The sequence below is a fragment of the Chionomys nivalis genome, chromosome 2 (genome assembly GCF_950005125.1).
Source record: "Chionomys nivalis chromosome 2, mChiNiv1.1, whole genome shotgun sequence".
Lineage (NCBI taxonomy): Eukaryota > Metazoa > Chordata > Mammalia > Rodentia > Cricetidae > Chionomys > Chionomys nivalis.
Window position 1 is genome coordinate 1,077,714 of NC_080087.1, and position 13,082 is coordinate 1,090,795.

At 36.6% G+C, this 13,082-nt stretch overlaps 1 protein-coding gene and 1 pseudogene across 1 annotated transcript; one reads left to right on the top strand and one right to left on the bottom strand.

Moving 5' to 3' along the window:
* The first annotated feature begins 5,599 nt into the window (after nt 1-5,599).
* LOC130870132 (olfactory receptor 5T3-like) lies at nt 5,600-6,574 on the top strand (annotated as a pseudogene).
* Nucleotides 6,575-10,544: 3,970 nt separating this feature from the next.
* LOC130863052 (olfactory receptor 141) lies at nt 10,545-11,471 on the bottom strand. Its single transcript, XM_057752964.1, has one exon. It carries the CDS (start codon nt 11,469-11,471, stop codon nt 10,545-10,547), a length of 927 nt encoding a protein of 308 aa, XP_057608947.1.
* Nucleotides 11,472-13,082: the final 1,611 nt, after the last annotated feature.

A 13,082-nucleotide genomic window follows, 5' to 3' on the forward strand; every position in this document is an offset into this window, starting at 1 on the left:
GGATTGCATTGAGTCTATAAATTGCCCTTGGTAGAATTGCCATTTTTACTATGTTGATCCTCCCAATCCAAGAGCAAGGAAGATCCTTCCATTTTCTGGTCTCCTCTTCAGTTTCTTTCTTCAGTGCCTTAAAGTTCTTGTCAAATAGATCTTTCACTTCCTTGGTTAGAGTTACCCCAAGATATTTTATGCTTTTTGTGGCTATCGTGAAAGGTGATGATTCTCTTATTTCCCTCTCTGCTTCCATATCCTTTGTGTATAAGAGGGCGACTGATTTTTTGGAGTTGTTCTTGTATCCTGCCACATTACTAAAGGCATTTATCAGCTGTAGGAGTTCTTTGGTGGAGTTTTTGGGGTCGCTCATGTACACTATCATATCATCTGCAAATAATGCAAGTTTAACTTCTTCCTTTCCAATTTGAATCCCCTTTATCCCCTTATGTTGTCTTATTGCTATTGCTAAAACTTCGAGAACTATATTGAAGAGGTATGGAGAGAGTGGACAGCCTTGGCGTGTTCCTGATTTTAGTGGGATGGCTTTAAGTTTCTCTCCATTTAATTTGATATTAGCTGTCGGCTTGCTGTATATAGCTTTAATTAAATTTAGGTATGACCCTTGTATCCCTAATCTCTCCAAGACTTTTATCATAAAGGGATGTTGAATTTTGTCAAATGCTTTTTCAGCATCTAATGAAACGATCATATGGTTTTTTTCTTTCAGTTTATTTATATGATGGATTACATTGATAGATTTGCATATGTTAAACCAGCCCTGCATCTCTGGTATGAAGCCTACTTGATCATAATGGATAATTTTTCTAATGTCTTCTTGGATTTGGTTTGCCAGAATTTTGTTGAGGATTTTTGTGTCGATGTTCATGAGTGAGATTGGCCTGTAATTCTCTTTCTTGGTTGGGTCTTTGTGTGGTTTTGGTACCAGAGTTACCGTAGCTTCATAAAAGGAATTTGGCAATGACTCTTCTGTTTCTATATTGTGAAGTACTTTAAGGAGTATAGGTATTAGGTCTTCTTGGAAGTTCTGGTAGAATTCCGCATTGAAACCATCTGGTCCTGAACTTTTTCTGGAAGGGAGGTTTTTGATAACAGCTTCTAATTCTTCACGACTAACAGGTCTATTTAGGTTGTTCACCTGGTCCTGGTTTAACTTTGGTATATGGTATTTATCTAAAAAAGTGTCCATTTCTTTTACATTTTCCAGTTTTGTGGCATACAGGCTTTTGTAGTAAGATCTAATGATTCTCTGAATTTCCTGTGTCTGTGGTTATGTCCCCCTTTTCATTTCTGATCTTATTAATTTGCAAATTCTCTCTCTGCCGTTTGATTAGTTTGGATAGGGCTTTATCAATCTTGTTGATTTTCTCGAGGAACCAGCTTTTTGATTCATTGATTCTTTCAATTGTTTTCTGTGTTTCTATTTTGTTGATTTCAGCCCTCAGTTTGATTATTTCCAGTCTTCTACCCCTTCTTGGTGAGTCTGCTTCTTTTTTTTCTAGAGCTTTCAGGTGGGCTGTTAAGTCTCCAATGTGTGCTTTCTCTGTTTTCTTTAAGTGGGCAGTTAGTGCTATGAACTTTCCTCTCAGGACTGCTTTCATAGTGTCCCATAGGTTTGAGTATGTTGTTTCTTTATTTTCATTGTCTTCAAGGAAGACTTTAATTTCTTTCTTTATTTCTTCCTTAATCCAGGTATGGTTCAGTAGTTGACTATTCAGTTTCCATGAGTTTGTAGGCTTTCTGGGGGTAGCATTGTTGCTGAATTCTAGCTTTAATCCATGGTGATCTGATAAGATACAGGTGGTTATTAATATTTTTTTGTAACTGTGGATGTTTGCTTTGTTACCGAGTATGTGGTCGATTTTTGAGAAGGTTCCATGAGCTGCAGAGAAGAAGGTATATTCTTTCCTATTTGGGTGGAATATTCTATAGATGTCTGTTAAGTCCATTTGATTCATTACCTCCATTAATTCTCTTATTTCTCTGTTAGGTTTCTGTCTACTTGACCTGTCCATTGGTGAGAGAGGAGTATTAAAGTCTCCTACTATTAATGTGTGCGGTTTGATGGCTGCCTTGAGTTTTAACAATGTTTCTTTTACGTACGTGGGTGCTTTTATATTAGGGGCATAGATATTCAGGATTGAGATTTCATCCTGATGAATTGTTCCTGTTATGAGTAGAAAATGTCCCTCTCCATCTCTTCTGATTGATTTAAGTTTGAAGTCAACTTTGTTAGAAATTAGTATGGCCACACCTGCTTGTTTCTTAGGTCCATTTACTTAATAAGACTTATCCCAACCCTTTACTCTAAGTAGGTGCCTGTCTTTGTGGTTGAGGTGTGTTTCCTGTAAACAGCAGAATGTTGGATCCTGTTTTCGTATCCAATCTCTTAGTCTGTGCTTTTTTATAGGTGAGTTGAGTCCATTGACATTAAGTGATATTAATGACCAGTGGTTGTTAACTCCGGTCACTTTTTTAGTAGTAGATTTTGTGTGTTTCCCTTCTTTGAGTTGCGCTGGTAAAGGGTCTCTAGATGTCTGAGTTATTGTGGTCATTGTTGGACTCCTTGATTAGTGATTTTCCTTCTATTACTTTCTGTAAGGCTGGATTTGTGGCTACGTATTGTTTAAATTTGTTTTTATCCTGGAAAATTTTGTTTTCTCCATTTATAGTGAATGAAAGCTTGGCTGGGTATAGTAGTCTGGGCTTGCATCCATGGTCTCTTAGTTTCTGCAGTGCATCTATCCAGGACCTTCTGGCTTTCATGGTTTCCATAGAGAAGTCAGGTGTAAGTCTGATAGGTTGGCCTTTTTCCTTTGCTGCTCTTAGTATTCTTTCTTTATTCTGTATGCTTTGTGTTTTGATTATTATATGGCGAGAGGATGTTTTTTTTTTTTTTTTGATCCAGCCTATTCGGTGTTCTGTATGCTTCTTGAACCTTCATAGGTATATCTTTCTTTAGGTTGGGAAAGTTTTCTTCTATAATTTTATTAAATATATTTTCTGGACCGTTGAGCTGCGCTTCTTCTCCTTCTTCTATTTATATTATTCTTAGGTTTGGTCTTTTTATTGTGTCCCATATTTCCTGAATGTTTTGTGATGAGAATTTGTTGGCCTTGCTGTTTTCTTTGATCAGCGTGTTTATTTTCTCTATGGTATCTTCAGAATCTGAGATTCTTTCTTCTATCTCTTGTATTCTGTTGGTTATGCTTGCTTCTGTAGTCTCTATTCGTTTACCTAGATTTTCCCTGTCCAGCTGGCCTTCTGTTTGTGTTTTCTTCTTTGCCTCCATTTCAGTTTTTAAGTCTTGAACTGTTTCCATTATCTGTTTGATTGTTTTTCCTTGGTTTCCTAGGGTATCATTCACTGATTTACTCAATTCTTCAAACTTTCTGTTATACTTCTCATCCATTTGTATAAGGGCATTTTTTACATGCTGTTTAAGGGCGTCAATCACTTTCATAAAGTCAATTTTATCTACTTCTTCATGATTAAGGTGTTCATGTCCTCCTGTTGTGAGGTCGTTGGGTTCTGGTGGTTTCATATAGTTTTTCAGATTGTTGGGTGAATTCTTTTGCATTGGCGCCTGCCCATCTCTTTCTGCGAATGCTCCCCTATGGATCTTCTTTTACCGGATCAGGTCTCCTTGCCTACTGATGTACCTTCCCAGTGATGGCACTCTGCAGTGATAGCTCTCCTGGTGCTCCAGTGATGTGTCTCCTGGTACCAATATCAGATCTCCGTGCCCAAAGACGGCTCTCCTGGTACCCAGATTAGCTCTCCCACTGATGGCTCTCCTGGTGCCAAGATCAAATCTCCCTGCAGGTTGGGTAGTTCGTAAACAAAGCCCCTACCTTGCTTGTTGCAGGCAGGCCGGTGAAACAAAGGAAGTATCGCCTGCCTACTTGCCCTGAGGATTTGCCCCCAGTGCCAGACAGACTGAGCTGGATGGTGTTATGTGCCCAAAGAGGAAAGGGGGCAGAAGGGAGAAGGGTTCTGGATGCAAGCTGGGTGGGACAAGAAGAGAGAGGCAGTATGGGGGGGGTAGAGCCCCTGCAGGGAGCCCAGGGAGTATAGGGTGGGGAATGAGGAACTTCAGAGATCCCTGTCCAGGGCTGCTTCCGCCGCCAGTCACAAACTCACCCCACTGCTGTCTCTCCTGGTGCCGAGATCAGATCTCCGTGCAGGTTGGGTAGTTCGTAAACAAAGCACCTACCTTGCTTGGTGCAGGCAGGCCAGTGCCACACTTCAGATTTTTAATGTACCTGGCTAAATCCCTCCTCTACCCTCTGCATGTGCTTTTATTTTTTTTTTATTTTTTTTTTTTTGGTTTTTCGAAACAGGGTTTCTCTGTAGCTTTGGTGCCTGTCCCGGAACTAGCTCTTGTAGACCAGGCTGGCCTCGAACTCCCAGAGATCTGCCTGCCTCTGCCTCCCGAGTGCTGGGATTAAAGGCGTGCGCCACCACCGCCCGGCTGCATGTGCTTTTAATATTTTGTAAACTATTAACCTGTGACAGGCTGAAAATAAACAATAACAAAAACAAAAACAGGGTGACTATGCAAAAATCAACCCAGGAATGTTTACTAGAAAATGTTTTCTGGAGATTTTTAATAGAGAGCCAAGGGATTTTTTTAAATTATTATTTATAATTTTACTATAAATTTTTATTTTAAAATTTAACTGTGATAGAGTATGGATTCTCGTGTTTAAAAACCTGAAATGTTAACAAATAATGTTAGGTGTATTTGCAGCACAACAAGGACTATTACACAGGTATGTAGTTTCCATTATAATAGTTTGAATTTACTCTTTTTTTGTGTGTCTTTGATAATCAAAATAGCTGCACAAACAGGACATAGCCAATGGTAATACCAATGGACATGTTAAATGGAAGAGGCTAAATTTTCATGGGATGATTCTCCTAGACAGATCTACAACTGGCCTATTAATGCAGGAAGAAGGATTAGCCTCTCCCTGTTAATAGGCCCACATAGGTTGTCCAAAGCTGAATGACCATCCCAGAAAGCATATATACACAAACAACAAAAATGGGCCCAGAGGTTGTATTTATATACTTATGCATACATATTTACATTTGTATAAACAATAAAACAATAGGCTCTCAAGTCTAGCATGAGGGTTGGAGGACATGAAGAACTTTGGAGGTAAAGTACTGAAAGTGGCTTGGAGAAAAAGGTTGGGACTGTGATACAGTTCTATTTCAATTCAAGATATTGAAATCATGCACATGTACATAAATATAGTATTTTAAAATAAAATGTAGTGTAATAAAACACCAAAATGTAAAACTATAATTTGAAGAGACAAATGGACAATTATTTTGGATAAAAATCTGTTTTAACTGCTGGACCTTTATCTTTATAAATTTATATTCAACTAGTAAATGTAATTATCTTTTTTTTTACCTCATATAGTGAGATCTGTCTGCTTTCATAAAATTTACTTGAAATTTCCCACTCCATTATTACCAAGGATGTCACTATGCCCTAAGAACCAAACATAGAGACAATGAGACAGCTTTTTATATGGGATTTTTTTATATTTGCAATATATAAACCAAAACCAAAATGGAATGATTGGCATCAGCCATGGATGTCCACAAGAATCCCTTACAGAATGTGACAGAAGCTACCGTGTTTATACTCTTGGGCTTCACAGATGACTTTGAACTGCAGGTCCTCCTATTTTTACTGTTTCTTGCTATCTATCTTTTCACTCTGATAGGAAACTTTGGACTGGTGGTTTTGATCATTGGGGATTCTCGATTACACAACCCCATGTCCTACTTCCTTAGTGTTTTGTCTTTCTCGGATGCCTGCTATTCTACAGCTGTTACCCACAAAATGTTGATCAACTTCCTGGAAGAAGACAAATCCATCTCATTCCTTGGATGTGCAACACAGATGTTTCTCTTTGTTCCTTTAGGGACCACAGAATCCCTTCTGCTGGCAGCAATGGCATATGACTGCTATGTAGCCATCTTCAATCCACTTCTGTATGCAATAACCATGTCACCCAAAGTCTATGTACCACTTATTATTGCTTCTTATGCCATTGGAGCTCTGCATGGTGCTACACACACAGTGGCCACTTTCAGTCTGTCCTTCTGCAGATCTAATGAAATTAGGCATGTCTTCTGTGATATTCCACCATTGCTTGCTCTCTCTTGTTCTGATACACATATCAATGAGTTTCTACTCTTATACTTGGTGGGATTGATTGAGACCATTACCATCCTTATTGTTCTGATCTCCTATGGATTAATTCTCTTTGCCATTCTGAACATGCACTCTGCTGAGAGTAGAAGAAAAGTGTTCTCTACATGTGGCTCCCACCTCACTGGAGTCTCTATTTACCATGGTATGATCCTCTTTAGTTATATAAAGCCAAGTTCCGGCTCTGCATCAAACCATGACATGGTAGTGTCAATATTTTATACCATTGTGATTCCCATGCTGAATCCCATCATCTACAGTTTAAGGAACAAAGATGTAAAAGCAGCAATAAAGAAATTGTTGAAAAATTTGGTTCATAATTAATATATATATATATTTAAAAAATATAATTTAGTCGTTAATCCATGTTTGCATGAAATGTGCATGGTTACAAATTACAAACATGTCATGACTTTAATTAGTAGTATGTTATGTATTAGAAATTATTTTAAGACATCAATTATCTTTCTCTTTCTCAGATAACATTTTTTAAAACTAAATTATTTCTCCTTCATACAAAATAACTTTGATAAAATTTAATAAATATTTTTATGTGAATATTGTTCTTGATCAGAAATACATGGTTAATATTGCTATACTTAAGAAGAAACTGGGTATTCAGGACCCTGTGATTAAATGATTCTTGTGTAACTTATGATAAACTCTTAGCAAGCACTATGTAACAATCCCAAATGCAGAGTCCTCATATTGGAATTCTCAAAGCATATTTTTTTTACCAGAAAGAAAACTTTTCATAGGATGACTACTTGAGAAGTGATTTTGTGAATAAATTCACATTTCTTGCAATGAAATACTTCTTTACCTCCAGCTTTATTTTTTCTTTCAAATAAACCAAAAATCTGAACGCAACATTTTAATTAAACAACATGACTTTAAAAATCATTTGTTACCCCTCGTGGTCCTGACTTCCTTGCTCATGTTCTCCCTCCTTCTGCTCCTCATTCGGACCTTAAGAGCTCAGTCCGTTGCTCAAAATTGGGTCTCTGTCTCTATCTCGATCCATCGCCAGATGAAGGTTCTAAGGTGATATGCAAGATATTCATCAGTATAGGATAGGGTCATTTCAGATTCCCTCTCCTCAGTTGCCCAAGGTACCAGCTGGGGACATCTCCCTACTGTGACAGTGGAACTGATCTATTGGAAGCCCACCAAGGCCAGTTGGACAGGGACTGAATAAGCGTGGGTTGAAACTGGACTCTCTGAACATGGCGAACAATGAAGGCTGATGAGAAGCAAAGGACAATGGCACTAGGTTTCGATCCTAATACATGAACTGGCTTTGTGGGAGCTTAGCCTATTTGGATGCTCACCTTCCTGGACCTAGATAGAAGTGGGAGGACCTTGGTCTTCCCGCAGGACAGGGAATTTGGACTGCTCTTCAGTATCGAGAGGGAGGGGGAATGGAGTGGGGGGAGGAGAAAAGGAGTGGGGATAGGGGGAGGGGAGTGGGGGGAGGGGGCAATATGTGGGAGGAGGGGGAGGGAAATGGGAAATGGGGAGGAGGCGAAAATTTTAATTAAAAAAGAATAAAATAAAAAAAAGAAAATGCCTTCAATAAATTGATGATGGGTAAAAAAAATCATTTGTTATATTTATTCATCGTGTATCTGTGTGTTTTTGCATGCCATGGTACATGGGAAAAAGTCAGAGGACAGCTTGGGGACAGGGATCTATCCTTTCCCTCTACCATTGATATTACAGAGATAAAACTCATGTGGTCAGTGACAATATTTTTCCTGTTATCAAGCACCTTTAATTAGTCATTTCATAAACCCATACTGTTTTTTTCTTTGTTTTTGTTGGTTGTTTCTTCATGGACTATGATTATCTTCATTTTTAAATTTGTTTCTTTTGCTTTTAGTTATTATAGTATAATTATACCACTATCCCTTACCTTTCCTAAAACCCTCCTATATGTTCCTCCTCACTCTTCCAAATTCATGGCCTTTTGCTATAAAACCACACTTGCACAAGCGCACATCTTTATATGCTCACATATATATTTTATATGTTATGGAATATTCCTATTGAAAGCTAAATTGTGATTTTGAGATCCATGAAAACAATTTCTTAACATTAGTTTCTCACTTCATTTGATCTATCATGCAGGAGCAGCCCATTTATTTTCACTGACGAGAAAGTTTTGCTCAGAAAAGTGTACTGAGTGAGTTGAGCCAGTCCTAGAAAGACAATTGCTTCATGTTAACTCTAGCTTGTGGGTTCTACTTTGTGTGTAAACATGGATGTGCATGATAGGAAAATGGAAAGCATCCAGTTAGGAGGAATACACTAAGCAAAGGAGATATGAAAGGATACAGGTAAAATTAAATGTAGGAGGAAATTTGGCAGATGAGAAAAACCAGTAGGCATGGATTGAGGGTGCTATACCGAAGTGGTGTAGGAAAAGTCAATATGGAAACCTAAAAGCCAACATTCAGCTAATATACATTTAAAAATAATTAGAACGAAGAGACCCTGCATTGCTGGATAATGATGTTTCTAGAAGCTTTGGGTTATTATAGTCAGATGTGGGATACACACATAAGAGACATTGGTTACCAAAGGACACAGAAGTTCCAAAACAACATAGGTTCTTGTTATTCCTCTTGCTTGCACACCAGAATTATATAATAAGACCCAATTCCTGAAGGCAACCTAGGACCCACAATATATAATATGGAAAAATCAAGCTATAGTTGTTCTGAATAACTTCTCTCTACTTCATAACTTAATTATTGTAAGAGATCTATGCAGGCTAATAAGGGAGAATAGGCATCGACACTATTAAACAGCTGTTAACTCTGCAAATTACAATGGCAACCTTCTAGGTAAGATGTACCCATTGGTGCAATATTGTTCTGACTGTTATAGACTTAACCAACTGTCCTGAGATTGGATATAGTCAGGGAATGAGTAATTAGGTTAGTCTTAAATAATGAATAATTTGTTACTGAAAGATTCTTGGAGAAAGTGAGTCATTATCTTCTTTTGTGTACCATTGGTGGGTCTATCTATTTACATAATCACAGAGAGTATTTTATTTAACTTCAGTTTTTTTTTCTGACACCAAGAAATAAGTCATGATTTCTTTATATGGTAAAAGGCAGAAAATCCTTCCAGTTAATTAGCAACAAGTCAGATTACCAACAAGTCAGAAATTTCCATGTAACATCCTCATATTATTAAAAGTCTCTCTTATAAACAACCTCACAATCATATGCCATAGTAATCCACACGCGGTGGTAGATAATATGCCGAAACTAAGATGTTACTCTTCATAAAACATAATCACTTTTCACATGAAAAAATGCAAATCATCCAAATCGGTTCCAATAGTCTTTGATTTCCAATATCAACTTAAAATTTTATTTAAATTGTATCCAGAAATAGTGACACATGCCTTTAATCCCAGCACTTGGGAAGCAGAGTAGGGTGGATCTCTGAGAAATCAAAGCCAGCCTGGTCTACAAGAGATAGTTCTAGCACAGGCTCCAAAAATACAGAGAAACCCTATCTCAAAAAAACAAATCATATAGATATGAGACACAAAACACATTTCTCCTAAAATGGTGTTTTCTTCAGTACCCCCAATGAAATCAAACATGCTATATGCATCCAAATAAAATCGTAAGTATGGCTAATGCCATGGGGAAAATAAGCATAAAGAAATGTGTAAGAACTATCAACTGAATATAACACCCTGTTATCAATCATTTTAGCAGATTTGTATGTGATTATGCCTGGAATATCTATGTGCACAGATACAGATATTAAGAAATAGACATATGCCACATCTTCAGATATGTAAATACCATGTAGAAAGCTGAATACGATTATTATCTTAATTTTGAAAGTGGATATGTAATGACAATGAATAATTAAAATGATTATTAAACGGAATTTTACATTCTTCAATAATTAAGCACTGAATTGAAGGCAGATGGCTCATTTTGCAAACCATATAGCTAGCAAGTGTGAGGCTATGAACTTGAATCCCTAAAATACACATAAAACCAAAGATGACAACATGCATTTGTAATCTCAAAGCTTCTATGCTGAGATGGGTGATGGGTTGGGAGAATTGCCTTGACTCTTGTAGGTCAGCTCACATGGTATAAGCAGTCACAAGCAACGGTAATTTTATGTTTGAATGTATTATGGGAGAAGATTAATAATGCAACGGAAAATAAGTAATAAAAATATTAAAAGTGTTTATTAAGAACATGTCATAAAGATAAACTGAAAATGTAGTTTAATTTTTTAAATTTAATATTTAATATGATTTTTTTCTCAATACTCTTCTCATTGCCTCTTTTACATCTTTGTTCCTCAGACTGTAGATGATGGGATTGAGCATGGGAATCCCAATGGTGTAAAATGATGACACTATCACATCATGCTCCAAGGAATAACTGGAACTAGGTCTTACATACATGAAGAGGATAGTGCCATAAAAAATCGAAACAGCAGTGAGGTGAGCTCCACATGTGGAGAACACTTTCCTCCTCCCTTCAGCTGAATTCATCTTTAGAATTGTCAAGAAGATAAAAGCATAGGAGACCAGAATGACCAGGATGGTGATGAGTTCTATGGAACTCACAAAGAAGAAGAGCAGGAGCTCATTTATATAAGTGTCAGAGCAGGAAATAGCAAGGAGAGGAGGTATATCACAAAATATATGTCTAATTTCATTGGAACGACAGAAAGACAGGCTGAAAGTGGCCACTGTGTGGACAACAGCGTGCAGAATCCCACCAGCATAGGAAGCAATGATGAGTGACACATAGACTCTAGGAGACATGCTCACTGTGTACATAAGTGGGCTGTGAATGGCTACATAGCGATCATAAGCCATTGCTGCTAAAAGAAAGCATTCTGTTGTTCCAAATGTAACAGCAAGAAACATCTGTACTGCACAGCCATGGAATGAAATAATTTTGGTTTTTGACATAAAACCCATTAACATATTTGGCGTGATATCTGAGGAATAGCAGGCATCCACAGAAGACAGTACACTGAGGAAGCAGTACATGGGGGTGTGGAGTTGTGGATCCCCAATGACTAAAATAATTAGTCCTACATTTCCTATTAGGGTAAAGAGGTATATCACTAGAAAGAGGAAAAAGAGAATGATCTGTAGTTCAGTGTTGTCAGTGAGTCCCTTGAGAATAAATGTAGTTACTTCCGTGGTGTTCTTCATGTTGGAATCTCATAAAGCAATATTGAAGATACTCAGTTTACTGTTCACAGTCCCGTGAAAACAACAGATAGGAGTAGGAGTTAATGATAATAGATCATGTCTTCATATACTCAGTGGTCTAGAAGAAAATGGTTACATAGTGGTATTATATGCCACTTATACACAATGAAATATAATATAATATTTTTTAATATTGTGGTGATGGGCACACTACTTAAATTTTTCTATTGGCACAAGGAAATGACCATCAAAATTTAACTGACATTCTTCACAGACTAAAACAAAACAATCCTAAATTAAAAGGGGGAACAAAACTCTCTCTCTGAACAACACTAAGATGTTCTCCCAGAAAACAAGGGTGAATTTATCACAATACATGATCTCAAACTGTATTACAAAACCATAATATCAAAGACAGTGTGTACCACTACATTTCTATGTATGTAAATTAAATGACTAGAAAGAGACACAGAATATATATATATATATTCAATAAAACATATTGAAACTTCTAACAAAGACATCCAAAAATATAAGAACCAATATTCTTCTGCAGGTGGTGATAGGAGGAAGTGACAGTCACATGTAAATAGAATGAAATTATACACCAATCTTGCTTGACTCAAAAATAATTCTAAATGCATCAGTTATTATATTATAATAAATGAATTACAGAAAATGTTAGAGGAAAATGCAGAGAAAATGCTTCAAGATTCAGTCAAAAACATTCTGAAAAGAGGTCTCATAGCATAGAATATAATCTATGTAACTGACAGATAGAATCATAGGATCATAGGAAGTTAAATAGCTTTGTTCAAAAATGGAAATAATAATCAAATAAAGAGCATCTACATCCTTAATAGCCCTAATATTTGTTCTTTATTTGTTACATAAGAGATTATTAATATCTAGAAATTATACAGAACATCCACAATATGTCAATGAATCAAGCCTTACATAAAATAAATGAGCCAAAGAACAGAATAGATAGTTCTGAAAGAAAGAAATATAAATGATCAAAATGAGTTAAAACACTGTTCAACATTATTAGGTAGGAAAGAAGATGCAAAATGAAATTGATTTGAGATTCTGTCTCAACATGGTCAGATGACTCTCAAGAAGAAAATAGATGAGAGCAGGTACTCAAGAAAGAATACTTAAAACATCTAGTAGGTGAAGAAACACTTGCAACTACAATGAAAATTTGTATGCTGTTTCTGTAAAATCTGAATGCTGATTGACCTATGATCTAATATACTATCCCTGTTCAAATTTCTCAAAGGTCTCCTTGCCCTACCATAGAGATAACTGAATATTTATGTTTCTTGATTTACTATTCATAAAAGCAAAAAAGTGGAATCAACCTAAACATATATCAGTATATGAATGGATAAAGAAAATATGGTGTACATATAAAATAAAATTGCATTCTTCAATAACTAAAAGTAAAATCATATGTGAAAAATGGATGGAGCTGGATAGTGTTATGCTTATCAAAATCAGCTATATTTTGAAAGATGAACACTCACATTTCTTTTCATATTCAGAACGTGGATATAAATTGTGTGTGTGTGAATGTGTGTGTGTGTGTGTGTGTCTGTGTGTGTGTGT

What these genes read in the sequence shown, in the direction of transcription:
- LOC130863052 (XM_057752964.1), bottom strand. Translation starts at nt 11,471, where the DNA reads ATGAAGAACACCACGGAAGTAACTACATTTATTCTCAAGGGACTCACT.